This window comes from Lepidochelys olivacea (genome assembly GCF_965140295.1).
Source record: "Lepidochelys olivacea isolate rLepOli2 genome assembly, chromosome: 21".
NCBI lineage: Eukaryota > Metazoa > Chordata > Testudines > Cheloniidae > Lepidochelys > Lepidochelys olivacea.
Genome location: NC_140431.1, coordinates 14025270 through 14042476, shown reverse-complemented (window position 1 = coordinate 14042476; position 17207 = coordinate 14025270). Strand labels below are relative to the sequence as shown.

Sequence of the window (17207 nt, the reverse complement as noted above, 5' to 3'; positions counted from 1 at the left end):
GTGGGGCCAAATTCAGTCCACTCACATTGTCCTCTCATCTGGCCAGTGGTCCCTACTGGAGCAGAACTTCCCCGTGGCCAGTAAATGACTGACTGTGAAGAGCCCTCCTGAAGCCAAGTGACCCCACCACTCTGGGGTCTGAAAAACAAGCAGGATCCTGAGACAGAAGCCCCAGAACTCAGGCAGATGCTGATTTGGGCTGAAGACCCGCATGGCCGCTTGCACAAAGATGGAGCTGAGGTGCTGGCCAAGGACGCATTGCTCCTGCTCCACTCACAGGGAGCCCGCAGCATCATAGAATCATAGAATATCAGGGTTGGAAGGGACCCCAGAAGGTCATCTAGTCCAACCCCCTGCTCGAAGCAGGACCAATTCCCAGTTAAATCATCCCAGCCAGGGCTTTGTCAAGCTTGACCTTAAAAACCTCTAAGGAAGGAGATTCTACCACCTCCCTAGGTAACGCATTCCAGTGTTTCACCACCCTCTTAGTGAAAAAGTTTTTCCTAATATCCAATCTAAACCTCCCCCACAAGCATTCCGCCATCAGACAAGCATTCCCCCATCTGCTACCGGCGCACCTGCCCTGCCAGCAAACACAGAGTCAGTGCTCGCTGTGGGAGCTGCTGATCGGAGACAGGGCTCTGGGACAATTTAAGAGCAAACAGAACAGCCGAAAGGGCTGGCCTTATTGCCCTTCATCAGACAAGGTGGCAGCTACTTGTCAGAGCCCCACCTTGTCACCAGTGTCCACCATGCGACTGTCCTGCTTTGGGCGGTCAGTGACTGTGGTCCATGTCGGGAACTTCCCTTCCTCAGGGCTACTCTGCTTAACTTATCTTCAGCGGCTGATTTAGAGTTAGTGGGGCCCTGTGCTCAGCTTCATTTATGGGGCCCCTCCGCGGGGCCCAGCCAAGAAAAAGAACATTCGCTCTTATCTTCCCCCAGCCCCTGTTTTCATTATTTTTTTCTTCATCCTCCTCCTATAAGTAGTAGGAAGTAAATTAAAATAAAGGGAGGTACCTTGATTGTTTTTGTAGTTTAACTTATTTGTCCACAGACCACTTGAAAATCGGAGGGTCTCGGCAGACCATTTAATGATCTTTCCAAATATGGTTTGTACCGTTAGCGAATGATTGTAAAGTGCTTTGGATAAGAGGGTTTCGTTAAAAAAAAAAAAAAAAAAAAAATGAAAAACACATTGGAGTGCAGGATCTGGCCAGGAGTTAAGGTGTGGGAGGGGGCTCAGGGCTGGGGCAGGAGGTTGGGGTGTGGAGCACTTACCTGGGGCAGCTCCCATTTGGTGCGAGGGGTGCAGGTGAGGATGTGGGGGGGTTGCAGGAGTCAGGGTGGGCAGGGGGTGTTTGAGGGGGGTGCAGGAGTCAGGGCAGGGGATGGGGGTGTGGGCTGGGGTTGCAGGGGTGCTCCTAGCCCCCTGCCCCAACCCAGCACCCTGTCTGAGTAGGGGGAGTGCGGGGGCCCTGCCTTTGCTCCACCCTGCCCCGATTCCACCCCCTTCCCCAAGGCCGCACCCCTGCCTCTTCTCCACCTCCTCCCGCAAGTGCACTGCGGCCCCGCTTCTTCCACTCCCTCCCAGAGCACCGGCAAACAGCTATTTGGTGGCGGGGGAACTGCTGGGAGGGGTGGGAACACGGCACACTCGGGGGACAAGATGGGGAAGGGGCAGCTTGGCTGCCGGTGGGTGCAGAGCCTGCAGCAGCAGCCCCAGGACCAAGCTTCTGCCCCTGCAGCTGCCCGGCTTTGGGGCCCCCTGTCATTGGGGCCCCCTGTCATTGGGGGGCCCTGTGCCAGGGCAGAATGGGTTTTACTGTAAATCCACCTCTGCTTATATGCCCCCTACTACTGTAGTATCTGAGCCCCACCCAGTCTGTACCATGTACATGCATGGAACAATATTAGGTGCTATTATCCCCACTGTAGAGATGGGGAAGTGAGGCAGAGAGAGAAACTAAGTGACTTTCCCAAGGTCACCCAGGAAGGCTGTGGCACAGCAAAGAATTGAACCCAGGTCCCCACGTTCCCAGACCAGCTCCCATGCCACTTGGCCATCCTTCCAGCACAGCCAACAGCATGACTGTGGCTAACAGCATGATCCAGTGGGGGCTGGTTTATCAGCCCCCTGTGCCATGCGCATGCTGGCAGACAGCCTTACCAGGGGGCTGATAAACCCCACCTGGAAGACCATGGAAGACCACCTGGAAGACCACGCCTGCTTGCACTGCCTCTGAGCGGTCAGTCCCGAGTCCCCCCCAACGCAATGGGATGGAGGTGAAAGAGGCGAGAAGCGGCTGGTGCAGAGGTCAGAGCTGAGCCCCTTCTGCAGTGTGACAGGGTGGCAGCGTGTCTCTCTCGCTCTCTCTCTGTGTAAAGCCCTGTTGTGGTTGCTGACAGATTCCAGAATCCTATCACAGCCTGGTTCTCTGCTCCCTCGTGTCTTGGTGCCTGAACTGCCAGATACAGGACCCTGGGCTAGCAGCCCGCCCTGGGGTTTCCCAGAACACCAGCTGGGGCACACAGGCATGGGGCTTATGCCCTGGATGTCTCCAAACGGCCCTTCCTGACTCACCACCCCTTTAGAAGGCACCTATTCCTCTGCCTTATCCCATCAGCCAGTCATAGCCCGCTCATCCCTGGAATGCTGTCTGAGCCAGGCTACGCAGGGCAGGGACACGGTCCGGCACTTTATCACCATACTTCTCCCAAGCAGCCTGATCTGCAGCGATGCCGAGCACCCAGGTGTGGTGATCAACTCCTTTGTCAAGCTGGGCAGCCGCAGCCGCTCACTGCGGCGACGGGAAGGGCTCTCCCGTCAGCAGAGTTCTTCCACCGCCCCGAGAGGCAGCAGAATTCTTCTGTCAACCGCATCCTGTCTGCACGGGGTTGCTCAGGTGTGTGGATTTATCACACCCCACTCTGAGCGCCGTAGCTGGGTCGACCTGGCCTCAGTGTCATCCTGATCAACGGTGCAGTGACGCGGTGCTTAAAGCTGCAAGCTCCAGACCCAGGAAACTAAAAACTAAAACTAAAATTTTGGAGTAATTTTAACACATGGGGCCGGGGGTGGTGGTGGTTACACAGTGATAAACCAGGTATAAAATTATACTGGTTATAGCTCGGAAAAATCCTTCACAAACATTGTCTGTCCCAGCCTTGAACTACAATATTGTATCCCTGCAGCCTTAACTGCTACATTAGCAAGCTGCCTAGCGATGCAACCTCCTTTGCTACTAGTTTACTGTGGCAAATACACATAAAAGCAAAGAAATTCCCACAGCAACACACTTGTTAAAAATGTCAGGTTTAGTATGTAAAACAAGGGAACCACCAGGCAGTTCTCAGTCCGGAGCCCGGCTAACCGTACCCCCTTGTTGTCTCACTAACTGTGCCCATGCAGTTGTGAGATTCCTGCAGGCTCCGGCCCCTCAATTCACCCTCTTGAGAAGGCCTAGAGAGCTCTGAACAACTATCCTTCCGGCACTCCTGGGCTGGGAGAGATGGTCTTTTAGTTCCGTATTTGTGCGGTGCCTTGCACAATGGACTCTTGATTCATGACTGGGGTTCCTAAGTGCTACCACAATAGAAATGAATAATAACACAGAATAGCAATGGTCATATCATCATGGATCCAAAAGAGCAGTCAGAGCTCCATTTGGTGGAGGGGGGGTGGTACAGCTCTCAGGTGGGAGGGGTGCATGCATACTGCCTTAGGTTGGTAGATAGGAGATGGGCAGGCTGCAGGGACAAGCCTGGTGCTGGAATTTCAACTGTGCATTCCCCAGCTGCTGTGTTTAAATTCTTAACTCCTGGCCAAACTGGCACGGATTTTTTTTCCCCTGTGAGATAAATAGAATATTCTTAAAGGAGAAGGCCAGTCTGGGCTAATCAGGCCATCATGCTCACCGCAAGAGATGGGGGGTGGGGGTGGTGGATTGCTTGCAGGAAGGACAGTAGCCCTGCCAGGACACCCTGTCTAGACAGTCCGACAAAGCAAACTCTGGCTGTTCAGCTGGGTTGTGGCCACAGCAGGTCCATGCAGGGTAGAGATAGGTTTGCGGAAGTTTATAATTTAGAGACTCTCCCTTATAAGGGACAGTATGATGAATCTAGGAGTTTAGAGCTGTGCCCAGCAAGAGTGTGTGTGTGTGTTGCGGGGGGGGGGGGGGGCGGGGGCAAGGAACCCAGCCGAGCTGAGTAGAGCGGTTCACCACAGACGCTCTCTGGTTTGTTTTATTAAAAGTTTTATTCCTTCCTCATTCACCGCTTTGTTGGTTAACGAACCCCAAGACCATTACTTGCTGTCACAAGTGCCGAATGAGAAGGAAACCGCAACTAATAAGAGGAAAAACAGAGAAAGATGAATCATTGGGGATCCTTAAAGAAGTGATCATTAAAGGTGGCCTGTAGAAAGAAGCAGCTGCTGCCCAAGTGTAAGAGACCATTGGAACTGCAGGCATGAGCTGGCTGTGATAGATGGGGCGATTTTCACGGGCAGTAAGGCTGTCATTCCAATGAGCCTCCGAAAAGAAATGCCACAGAAGATCCACGAGGGTCATTTAGGAATTGAAAAGTGCAAACAATGAGCACGAGAGGTGCTGTATTGGCCGCGGATCAACCACGACGTTACTAATGTGGTAGGAAACTGCTTTTCATGCTTGAAATTCAAGCCATGCCAACAGGCAGAGCTGCTGAGACCTCACCGGCTTCCACAAAGGCCTTATGAGAAGATTGGCCCAGACTTATTTACCTGGCAATCAAAGGATTCTTTAATAGCTACAGCTTCTTATTCCCTGTATCCAGAAATTTGCACACTGCACAGTACTAATAGCAAATCAGTGATAGCCGGCATGAAGGGAATCTTCTCCATGCATGGAATGGCAGATGAAATCTTTAGTGTTAATGGGTCACAATTTGCCAGTGCAGATTTAGGCAATTTGCCATAGACTGGGATTTTCATCACAAAACATCAAGCCCAAATTACCCCCAATCGAATGGGCTTGTGGAAAGGCCAATACGGACACTAACGGACCCTTTGAAAAAAGATTTTTGACAGTGGGGGTGATTTGTATAAAGCGTTAGTGGTTTACCAACGTACGCCCCTGGAGAATGGCTTTTCTCCAGCTCAGTTGGTAAAGGGGAGGAGGATCAGATCTAATGTACCAATCACAGATAACGTGCTGAAATCTCAGGACAATGAAACTGTGCAGAAGATGAAAGAAAATCAGAATTGGAAGCAGAAGTATTTTGACAAAAGGGCCGGGATCTCCCCATCTCTTAACTCAGGTGACAGAGCGTGCCTGAGGAATCACACGTCTCATATTTGGGGCCAAAGGGGTACCATTAAAGAACAGCTGCCTCCAAGGGTTTATGTAGTCCAGACAGACAAGGGGGACACATTTTAATCAAAGGGATCTAGGAGTAATCCCAGAAAGTTCCAACACATTGACAGTTGATGTGGACTCTGGCCTTTCTAAACTGACTAATCCTTAATCATCAATAGACAAAGGAGAAACTGGCAAGGAACAAGAGAACAACTATTGAAAGGCAGATCCAGAGAGGGAGATAAAAACGTCCTGAAAGACTCAGAGGACTTGCTAACCTGCCTGGAGAAAAACCTCGCCTCAGCCTCGGATCCTCCGTGTGACTGAGCAGCTATCACAGCAACCCAGCGAGCGATGGATCCCCAGGACTGTCCTTGTGCTACAGGTGGCTCCTGGCTCCAAAAATTGCAGGTGCACCTCTTGCAAAAAGGGCTGTTGCTCCTTGTTGCCCAGCTGGATGCAATAATTGTGCCACGGGCTTTGTCTGCAAAGCTCCAGCATCCAGTAAAGGCAGCTGCTGTCCCTGAAATGGCTATTTCCTGTTCTCCTGTAAATACTCTGGTTTGAAAGGAGACATTAATTTTGTTTGTAATGTAGCCATGACTATTTTGTACCTTTCACAGAAATGCCGATTTGAGGTTGAATGAAAATATTGGCCATGGCTGGAGAAAGGGAAAGGGAAAGTGAGTGGTAAAGAGTCACTCCAGAGAGATGTGCTGGTAACCTCTCCTCTCTAGACAGTTGACACATTGGGTTTGGAAACGTGCTGGACATGGGTTGAGTATTTAACGTCCATGTTATAAGATGGTTGTTAGCTTTTAAATACATACATATATAAATAAACAGCTAACTGGTTTCTCTTTAAGAGGGAAGATGCAGAGAGATGTTTGTGGAAGATTATAATGTAGAGACACTCCCTCAGGAGGGTCAGTATGATGAATCTAGGAGTTGAGAGATGTGCCCTGGAAGCTGGGTTGAGAACCCAGGGTAGCTGTGCAGAGCAGTTCATCACAGACGCTCTCTAGTTTGTTTTATTCCTTCCTCAGGGACCCCCACGATCACTACGTGCAGCATGGTCTGGGGGTGCCGCCCCTCTCCTTCTGCCATGGAGCCCTGGGAAAAAACTGCCGAGGGGAGCCAGCCAGGGACTCCAGCCAGTAGGAGCAGAAGCAACCAAAGCAGGAACCTCAGAGAGCTCCCTGCAGTACATATGCATCTAGAAGCCACGCAGCTCCAGCCCTGCCACATCCAGCAACCTTGCAGCTCCCTTCCCCCCGCCCCCGCCCCACCGCCAGGCATACCCAGGGCCCACCATGGGTTTCAGGGTCTCTGCCGTGAAAAGGCCACCGAACCTGGCAGCCCAGGAGCACCAGGGCAGCAGCGGAGAAGTGAAGGGGTTAAACATTTCCTATCAGCACTGCAGAGTTCAAATAAAGGGCATTCCCTGATTTATACCCCGCATTCTGCCGGGGCACAATGTGATGGCAATTAGACTCACATTCTATGGGCTTGGCTTTGTCAACAAACATAATAGCAAGGAGGATAAGGATTCCAGAATTTCCTAACTTCTGGAGCATCTCCCTAGGCAGCCCTTCCTCTGGGCAGGCAGTTCTGCCCCAGGACGGAGAGGGGGGCAGGTGGCAAGCACTGATTTGAACACTGGCTCTTTCTCTGCCCCAAGGCTGCACCAGCACTGGACCCTCAGGAGTCCCCGCATAGTACGGGCACCAGACCACTGCCTGCTTTGAATGCCCCAGAGCCATTATAATCAGACACTTGGCTTCCATGCCCCGCTCTGAGTCAGGAGTCACACCAGGGCTGTCTTCACATTCCTGCTGTCTGAAGCACGCCACTGCCCTTAATCTCTAGTGGTGCTCAACTCCAGGGCAAGAACAACTCCAGGGCAAGAACAACTTCCTTGTTCTGTGCTGGCCTGGGAGTGTGTGGGGGGGTTACACAGCCACATGGCGCAAGGCACATGGCAAAGGAGCGCATTTCGCAGGCACATTCTAAAGAGACACCTCCCAGGAGGAAGTGTTGAAGCAAAGTGTTAAGTGTGTGGGCAAGCCAGAGTAGGGCAAGCAGCTCTGTGTCAGGTACAGCTTCTGGGGCTCTTCTCTAGGGCAGCCGGGCACTACCAGCCCCCCTTGTGGAGCTGGACACATTCACTGCTGTCACGAGCGCTACGGGCTGGCCTGTCAATGTGGCAGGCATGTACCGCACGATGGACGGACAGACCCCCCTGGCCATCCAGCCTGCTAAGCGGGATGGAGACACGAGGGGGTTGGAGACATGAGAGTGGCCCTTCTACTGCAGAGGGAGCTGGGGTATGCCTGATCTCAGCCAGGATTACAGATGGACCTGTCTTCATGCTGTTAGCAGCAGCGTCCTGGCTGTGTCCCAAGGTGACTCTGAAAGGTGGCAGCAGAGGCTCTCCTGTGCCCAGGGGCTTTCCTACCTTAGGGGGATCTTCACACGCAGGTAGCGATCCACCGCGATGGCCAGCAGAGCCAGGATGGAGCTTTCGGTGAGGATGAGGACGGGGCAGGCCACCGACAGGCAGGTGTAGAACTCCATCCGCGGCCCAACGTTGATAACGATGGCAAGTGGGATGACCAGGGTGCCCACTGCCACGTCAGCCACAGCCAGCGAGACGATGAAGCTGAAGGTGGCATCCTGCAGAGCCTGGTTCTTCTTGACAGCCCAGATCACCAGGACGTTCCCTGGCACAGACACCAAGGCAATCAGCACTTCGATGGTGATGTAGGCAGCCTGGAAGGCAGAGACGGACTGTGCCATAGTGCCCTGGTCCCCGCTGGTGACAGGGCTCGTTGGTCACCTGCAAACACATGGGGAAGACAGTTACCCCCAGCACTGGCATTATGCCTATCCACCAACTGGAGAGCAGCTGTGAGGACAGCAACCCCCACCTGTCCGCCCCCTTGCTGGCCACCTCCCTCGCCGGCCCATCCCCCAACTAGCCACCTCCTTGCTGACCACCCCTCCCCAACCTGTACACCCACCCACCCTCCAGCCAGCCACCCCCTCTCCCACTTGTCCACCCCCCCCATCCAGCCTACCTTCTCTCACCTGGGCACACCTCCCCCACCTGTCCACCCCTCTCCCACTTATCCACCCCTCCTCAGCAGCCCACCCCCCCCCGTCACCTGGCCACCCCTCCCCTACCTGTACACCCCCCTCCCACTTGTCCACCCCTCCCCCACCTGGCCACCCCTCCCCCAGCAGCCCACTCCCCCCATCACCTGGCCACCCCCTTTCTGGCCATTCCTTCCCCACCTGTACACCCCCCCCAGCCCACCTCCTCTCACTTGTCCACCCCTCCCGCAACTGCCCACCACGCCGGCCACCAACTCCCACCTGTGGACCCCCCCCCTCACCTAGGCAGGTCCCTGCCCCCCCGGAGCAGCGGGCGCCTCCCAGCCGCGCCGGCCCGGCTCCGGCTCCGAAGTGGCTGCGCCCCGGACGCCCGTGCGCTCCTCGCCCCGCGGCTCCCGACCGTGCAGCCGGCCGGCCCCCGACGGGGCAGCGGCGGACTCAGCCCGTCCGAGCGGCCGCCGGGGCTACGGGGGTCTCGTCCATCCCGCCCCCCGGCACCCTGCGCCTGCAGCCGGCTCCTTTTGCCCTCGGCCGCCCGGGCTGGGGCGCAGCCGCGGCGCTCACCAGCCGGGCTCCGCTCGCCGCCTGCAGCCGCCCCGGCAATCACATGGCCACCCGCGCCGCGCTCTCGCCCGGCAACATTTTAAAGAGCTAGCGGCGGCCGGGCAGGGGGCTCTCGGGGGGCAGCGGCCGGGCAGGGGGCTCTCGGGGGGCAGCGGCCGGGGGCTCGGAGCGCGGCGGCCGGGGGCTCGGGGGGCGGCGGCCCCGGCGCCTGGAGGGGCGAAGAGGAAGCAGGGACTGCAGGGCAGGGGTGTGCCCCAGCCTCAGCCCCCCCCCGCCCCACAGCCAGGTTCCTGCACGAGCTGCAGGCTCGCCCCCCCCCTCCAGCCCCGCCGCACCCCAGCCCCACCCGGGCCTCACCCCTCGCTGCGGGGCTGGCTTTGCCGGGGCAGAGATTTAGCGCGTCCAACCGCGGAGTCTTGCCCTCGGGCTCGGCTGAAGCGCCAGGCACGGGCTGTGCCGGCATCACCCTCTGTCCTTGCCGCGGGGGAAAGTAGCTGCAGCTCCCCCCTTTGCCAAGGGACCCGGCGCAGCCCGAGAGTGGGACCGTCCGCCCGGGCAGAACTCCCAGGAGGGCAGCCTGTAAACACCGCCTGCGATCTGGGGATGACTTCCCCCAGCACCGCCTGGGCCCTTTCCAAATCAGGCCCCCAAGCAGCTTGGCTGGAAGTGCCTGCGAACAGAGGAGATGCAGGAGAGGGGCTCATGGCCTCACCTGCACACTTGTGTTTAATTCACCGGAGCCAGATTGGGGCCCCCTTATTCATGCTGGAGAGAGTCCACCCAAGGGCAACGGGGAAATGATTAGGGGGCTGGGGCACATGACTTAGGAGGAGAGGCTGAAGGAACTGGGATTGTTTAGTCTGCAGTAGAGAAGAGTGAGGGGGGATTTGATAGCAGCCTTCAACTACCTGAAGGGGGGTCCAAAGAGGATGGAGCTCGGCTGGTCTCAGTCGTGGCAGATGACAGAACAAGGAGCAATGGTCTCAAGTTGCAGTGGGGGAGGTTTAGGTTGGATATTAGGAAACACTATTTCACTAGGAGGGTGGTGAAACACTGGAATGGGTTCCCTAGGGAGGTGGTGGAATCTCCATCCTTAAACACCTCAGCCCTGGCTGGGACGATTTAGTTGGGGATTGGTCCTGCTTTGAGCAGGGGGTTGGACTAGATGACCTCCTGAGGTCCCTTCCAACCCTGATCCTCTATGGTTCTATGTTTGGGAGCACTATTAAGAGTTCCTCTGACATCAGCAGGGCTAGGCACAGACTCAGAGACTATTCCGTGTTAGGGGAGTATGGTCAGGGCCTAGGTTTGGAGGCAGAGCTGGGTTTGAAGAGATGCCAACAACATTCAAGGCCACACCTGTGCCATATGCCACAGAAGAAGCTGGTTAGCGGTGCTACCCTGCTACCTGTGGAATTTTCTGGTCTTTCTCTCCCCCCCCATCCCCCCTTGTATTACCCAATAGCAATGCACTGTCTGCATTTGCAAGGCTGTGGAGTAACTGTGAGCCCCTGCCTGGACCAATTCCAGCCCCTACAGTCCTAAAATCAGCATGCACAATTAGCAGAGACCAGAAAGTTTACCCAACTAGATTTGTCTTCCATTAATTAGGTGTAGTTCAAGCAAGAGTCTCAAAAATACCAGGGCGTAAACACCCACTGTGACCTGTGTAGCTATGAAACTGCACTGCCTTTCACTTTTGTGTCCCGAACCTTTAAACAGTGGAGCTCACGCAGCTCAGCCACCATTATGTTCCCAGGATTCAGCAGGGATACCCACTGTGCTCTCTCGGGGGAGTTGGCTTTTGTTCTTTCTTGTTCAGCTGGTCTCATAAACCTAAATGAAAGGTCATTTGGATTTACAACAGTGCTTTTCAACCGGTGGTCCAGGCACCCATAGGGGTCTACAGACTATGTCTAAGATTTCCAAAGGGACTTGCATCTCCATGTGAAAGTTTTTAGGGGGTCTGCAGATGAAACCGGGTTGAAAACCACTGATTTAGAAGACCTGTTTGCTCTTTGTGGACAGCAAGTACAATAAGCTTTGTGAGGAGGAAGGATGGGTTGGCGGAAACAATCTTTTGGTACTTCTCTGGCCCTCAGAATAGCTGAGAGCATCAAAGTTTTAAATGTATTTATCCTCACACACGCCTGTTAGGCAGACAATGCTGTTAGCCCAGTTGGACAGACGAGGAACTAAAGCTCAGAGGGACTCAAGGTAGACAGCTGCTGGAAGATGTAATTCCCAGCACAGGTAGACACATATGCTAGCACCTAAGTATAGCAACGTGGCTGTGGTGCGACCTTGGGCTAGCCACCCAAGTTCAGTCCGCACTGACCCCTGGGAATGTACTCAGCAGGCAGCTAGCCCATGCCACTAGACTGTGGTTTTTAGATGCTAGCCCATGTGCTACCCATTCTGGGAATCAGACCTCTCAGCTGCCATGTGCACGTACCTTCCATGACTTGTCCGAGGTCATGCAGGGCAGCTGTGGCAGAGCAGGGAATTGAACCAGCTCTCCAAAGGCCCAGGCTAGCGCACTAACCCCAGGCCAGCCTTCCTCCCAGGGAGGAGCTCCAAGACTGCGAAAGAGCAAGAAACCTGCCTCCCGGTTAAAAAAACCCAAAACAAACAGAAAAGCTAGAAGGCCAACTATGGAAATATGGGACTGCTTCCAGTTGAACTAAAAGGAAGAACAAGGGGGATTTTATGTCTGCGGGTTCAAAGTGTATTTTTATGCAAATGTTGTGAAGGGTATTGATAAAAAAAGATCATTTTTCTAATGTTGTGGGGCCAACTAGCATTTGCGGCGTTTAGGTTTTCCACTGGGACTAGGTGACTTCCAGTAGAAAGTCTTGGAAGAGGTTCTTAAAAAGCAGGAGATGTCCAAAACTAACCTTGTAGCAGAAAGATCCAAGTTCCATCTAAGGGCACAAATCAAAGGAGAAAATATCTCTGGATTTCTAGCCAGTCTGCCAAAGCTTTCACTGGGTTCTGGCAAAGACTGCACGTTCATTTTGCAGAAAAGAGTAAGTTGTGATTAATGCTTAATACGAGGTGGCCATACGAAGAACACTCCTTTGGCCAGGCCCTGTGACGCATTGCATAATGTTTGCCATTTCTAGGTCATCTGACCAGATCACGTCAGATAATGATCCCCCGTTTGCGTCTGAGGAATTTCAAATATGCCTCAGGAAAGTAAAGCACCCTGATTATCATCCAGCGGCAAATGGATGAACAGAGAGATGTGAGCAGACACTTGGATGAGGAAGGAAAAGTATAACTAACGTTAGAATGGACCAACAAGCCCATACAGAACAGCGTTAGAACATTTGGGTACCACCATCTTAGCATGATCATTTACCATTGCTGGCTGGATCTACCCCAGAACATCGGGATCATGTCCCAAGGAAAATACAGACAACGAGACAGACAGGTGAAGCCCAGAGCAGTGGGACCATCTCTTGACAATGAAATGTGGGGTTTTGATCACAGATGCCGAATTTCCAAAGTGCCGGGGGGTGCTTTGACCCCCGGCTCTGCCCCAGGCCCCACCTCGATCCACCCCTTCCCCCAAGGCCCCACCCCTGCCCTGCCTCTGCTCTCCCCCTTCCTTTCCCGCCCAGTCCCACCCAGTCCTCCCCGAGCGTGCCCTGTCCCCCCTTCTCCCCCCTTGCCTCGTGGGAGGCACAAGCAGGGAGGGGGGATGCTGATTCATGGGGCCTGCCGGCAGGTGGGAGAACTAATGGGGGGCTGCCAGTGGGTGCTCAGCACCCACCATTCTTTCCCCATGGGTGCTCCAGCCCTGGAGCACCCATGGAGTCAGAGCCTATAGTTTTGATAGATAAATAATAGGACTTAATTAAAACTACTGCTAGCCTGTCTCCGGAATGCGAGAGGCCAGTGTGGCCGTATTATTTATTATTGGTATTATGGTAGTGTAAGGGAGCAGGGCACCATTGTGCCAGGTGCTGTACAAACAGAACAAGGACGGCCCCTTCTCTGAAGAGCTCACAATGTACGTAGGTACATGACAAGAGACTACAACACACAGACGGGCGGCAGGCGCAAGGTAATAACGAGGCCACTCTGCGCGGCCTGACAAGCCGCGCTCTCCGCACACCAGCTGCCACCCTGTCGTCGAGTTCTTTGTCTGCATCCCAGCAGAGGGGAGCGTTAAGAGGCAGGTGACTAGCAGAGGTTTATGGAGCGCTCCCCCCGTGGGGCGCCAGGGGAGGAAGCATGGAGTGCTGGCTGGACAATTTGAGCAATGGGGGCTGGAGGAGCGGCGGCAGGCGTGAGCATCTCTGTAGTGTGTATGAGATAACAGGGAGGGTGGTGATAGGCCATGATGAGCCTTAAAAGCGAAGATGAGTAGCTAGCATTTGATGTGGCGGAGGGGGTGGGGGGCGAGGGACACACAGAGAGGGGGGAATATAGCCAAAGCAGCAAGCCCAAAGCAGCAGCAAGGAGCTATTTAGACAGGCTGGGAAGGGGGTGAGGCCGCAGTAGTGAAGATGTGAGATGACAAGGGGCCTGGACGAGAGTTTTACCCATGTGGACAGAGGACCGGCCGATCTCACAGCTGTCCTGAAGGAAGAAGCGACTGGATTTTGACATGGCCATGGCAGAAAAGCCATTTGCTATCACATTCCTAGCCCCAGCTAAAGCAGAGGGAAACTCTGCTCTGGCAGCAGAGGACAATGGGGATGCTGTGGGCAGGGAGGGAGGAAAGTAAGTGAATAAGGAAATCCCCATGTTGTCCTGTGGGAGGAAGTTTACAGTGATTACAGGCCGCAAGCCTCTCATTAAAGATCTGGGGTTGAAAGTGGGACTCCAGGGCTGCGTAATTGGGCCCTGATGTTCGTGTCTTCTTGCCCCGAGGGCCAGAGTGCACCTGCTGCATTTCCAAAGCGCCCAGCTCCTGTTGAGAGCCCCACTGAGAATAATGCGAGTTGCTAGGTGCTAAGCTCTCTTGGAAAATCCAGCCCACGAGGTTGGGGAGAAGCCATCTGCTAATGCACCAGCCTCATCGCCCGCACATTAGAGTGGGAATGTCCTTTTAGAGAACCTCTGTTTAGGAATGAACGTGAAGAAACCTCCACCAGAGAAAGATAAAACTGCCTGAACTCAGGCCTTGTGCAAGCCTTATAGGTGACGAACTGACTCCAGGTGGAACCCCAGATCATGCTCTCGCAGCTGTCTGCTACATGTCCATGTCCTGTGCGTGACACCAGGAGCCGTGTGTGATGGGACCAGGAAGCAGTGATGTAGCATCCCCCTGGGTAGGTCTACACTGAAATCACAGGGTATGACTGAAGGTCAGGATTTTCTCAGGTAAATGACTGCATTTTTTCAGGTCAGTTCACCCTTTTTGGACTGTTCTGTTGCAAGAGCGGTTCAAGAAAGTCCAAAGCCAGAACTGCCGCTGCTAGGGTGACCAGACAGCTACTGTGAAAAAACTGGGACATGGGGTGGGGGGGGCAATAGGCACCTATATAAGACAAAGCCCCAAATAATCGGGACTGTCCCTATAAAATTGGGACATCTGGTCACCCTAGCCACTGCCAGGCATTCGAACGCAATGAGAGAGGGCAGCCATTTTGGATAAGGGCAGACCTTCACCAAACTGGAAGATGAAATCAGAAATTCATGAGAACCTTTAAAGACCCACCGGACTCACGATGAAATCATGAAAGTTGGCAGCATGGCTTTCATTCTCCGGTCCTCTGGGGCAGGCTAGTGCATGCCACGGTTACTGAGTGGGGGTTGTGTGACCTTTGAGGAACTCAGCCTCTCCAAGAACACATGGGGGTCCCTGGGATGCCCAGTGAGGATGTCATATGGACACTGAATTAGCCATGCCCTCTCACATAGAATATCAGGGTTGGAAGAGACCTCAGGAGGTCATCCAGTCCCACCTCTTGCTCAAAGCAGGACCATGACAGAGGGGCCAGGGTGACACATGAAGAGGGGCTTCGGAACAGCTCTGAGCCACCCAAAATACTGAGAACGTCTGACATGAAACAGACGGTGGGGGGGGGGGCAGCAGAACTCCAAGATGGCAAACTCTGCACCTCAAATATGGGGGCTGGGTGTGTAGCACATCTCTCTGCTGTCTAGAAACTGCCCAGGAAGCTCTGCGCAGGGGCCGAGAGTCAGCTGCCCTGTGGGGATAGGAAGCAGCCCCCCAGGGGAGCGGCTCACACCGCAGAAGCTGCATACATTCATCGCAGTAACCAACCCAGGGCAATCAGGCCTCCCTCAGGACCTGAATCTCCACTGGCAACGGGTTGCATTCATGATGGCGGTCATGTTGGCCGACACACCAGGGCCTGAACTAGGGATCTCCAGCGCTAAGAGCACAAACTGCTAAAAACTCCCTCGTTAGCTGTGTGACAGACTTATAGCCGCCGCTGACTGGCAACAGAAGGGGGGCCTGACACACCCTCAGCAGAGGGGCAGGCAGATACGGGGCAAAATAAAGCGAGGATACCTTTGTGCCTCCTGGTCCTCAGGTCCCAGCCAGCTCCTGATGTAAGTTAGAGCAACCCTCAGGGTGTTTCATTTTGTGTGTAGGCTGTCCGAGGCCCCTACGGGATGGTGGGCAGCCGAGTATAACCACAGCGCAGCAGTGCTCTGACTCCACGCCCTCTGTGCTGGGAGCTGGGAAAGAGGCTGGCTCTAATTGGCTGGCTGTGGGACTTCCTTTTTTTCTTTTTGGTCCACTGCTGAGGCTTTTTTCAGTTGCTGTCAGCTTTCTGAGCCACCAGGTCACATTTCCAAGCTTTTCTCCTCTGCCATGTGGGCTATAAATTTAGCTTTCATAAAAGAAAAGGAAAAGAAGAGAAAAAAGAAAAAAAGTGAGATTCTCACATAATCACATGACTCCAGGAGCTAAGGCTGTAAGAAGAACACCAAATATCACAAGAATTGGGAACTCGGCTTTCCTATTTATACAATGGGGCCAATAATACCTGGTTCTTATCTAGCACTTTTCATCCGTAGATCCCAAAGCATTTTACAAAGGAAATCAGTATCATTTCCCCATTTTACAGATCGAGAAACTGAGGCGCAGAGAAAAATGACTTGCCCAAACTCACCCAGCAGGCCAGTGTGAAAGACAAGACTAGGATGCAGGTCTCCTGGGTTCCAGCCCAGTGCTCTATCTAGTGGGCCACACTGCCTCCTATAAGCACAGTGATCTCTCTGCATGACAGGGATCTGGGAGGACAAGCTCCTTCTTACTGAATGCTATTTGTGGTTCCTTGGTGCAAGAGTCTTCCAGAGAGAAAGAACCCAAGTTCAGTATGGAGAGGAGACTGAGTGGTTGAGAGAGGACCAGTCTGTGCCACTAGGTCAAATGTGTGGGCTGCCAAGAAACTGGCTGCAGTCAGCTAGGGCACAGCTTAGTCTAAATCTTAGGGTATGTCTACATTGCAATTGGGTCTGTGATGCGGCACATGCCTGATGCATCCAGGAGTACATCTTGCAAGTACCAAGAGCAATAAAGCGGCAGCAACATGGACATCAGCATGGGCTGGCCACCCGAGCAGTTACCCAGGGTCCCAGCTGGGCTTCCACACAGCCATCATGCTCTCGGTCACTGACTAGCTGGATTAAAGGTGCAAATCACACCCCCTGATGGCACTGCAGACAGACCCGAAGCATGGCAGCAGGCAGGCTGGGGCTGAAGGCCACAAATCTTGTGTCTCTCGTCTGTTCAGTACTGTGTTGCTCCCTGGTTCCGAGGACTAACTCATAGTAGGGGAGGGCTGTGAGAGACCCCCTTACACAGCCCTCTGGTGATGATGCATGACTAATTTTAAAGACGGTTGCAGCGTTATAGCCATGAGAATCCCAGGATATTTGAGACACAAGGAGGGTGAGGGAATATCTGTTATTGGACCAACTTCTGCTGGTGAGAGAGATAAGCTTTCAAGCCACCCAGAGCTTCTGAAGAGCTTGACTCTTTCCACAGTGGACGTTGGTCATAAGAACGGCCATACTGGGTCAGACCAAAGGTCCATCAAGCCCAGTATCCTGTCTTCCGACAGTGGCCAATGGCAGGTGCCCCAGAAGGAATGAATAGAACAGGTAATCAAGTGATCCATGCCCTGCCACCTAATGCCAGCTTCTGGCAAACAGAGGCTAGGGACACCATTCCTGCCCATCCTGGCTAGTAGCCAT

At 53.9% G+C, this 17207-nt stretch overlaps 1 protein-coding gene across 5 annotated transcripts in view; it reads right to left on the bottom strand.

Moving 5' to 3' along the window:
* The window catches only part of ADORA1 (adenosine A1 receptor), a 77521-nt gene extending 61900 nt beyond the window's left edge, over positions 1-15621 (bottom strand). The window contains exons 1-2 of one of the 5 annotated variants that reach the window (XM_084611160.1): positions 15514-15621; positions 7795-8175 (exon numbers count right to left, since the gene is read on the bottom strand). In XM_084611160.1, coding sequence (XP_084467286.1) covers positions 7795-8135 — 341 coding nt within the window. In that variant the 5' untranslated portion in view covers positions 8136-8175; positions 15514-15621. Of the gene's footprint in view, positions 1-7794; positions 8176-8734; positions 9163-9374; positions 9580-9729; positions 9754-9925; positions 9959-15513 lie in introns of those variants that run through there. The other 4 variants (XM_084611158.1, XM_084611159.1, XM_084611157.1 and 1 more) reach the window with 4 other exon arrangements.
* Positions 15622-17207: the final 1586 nt, after the last annotated feature.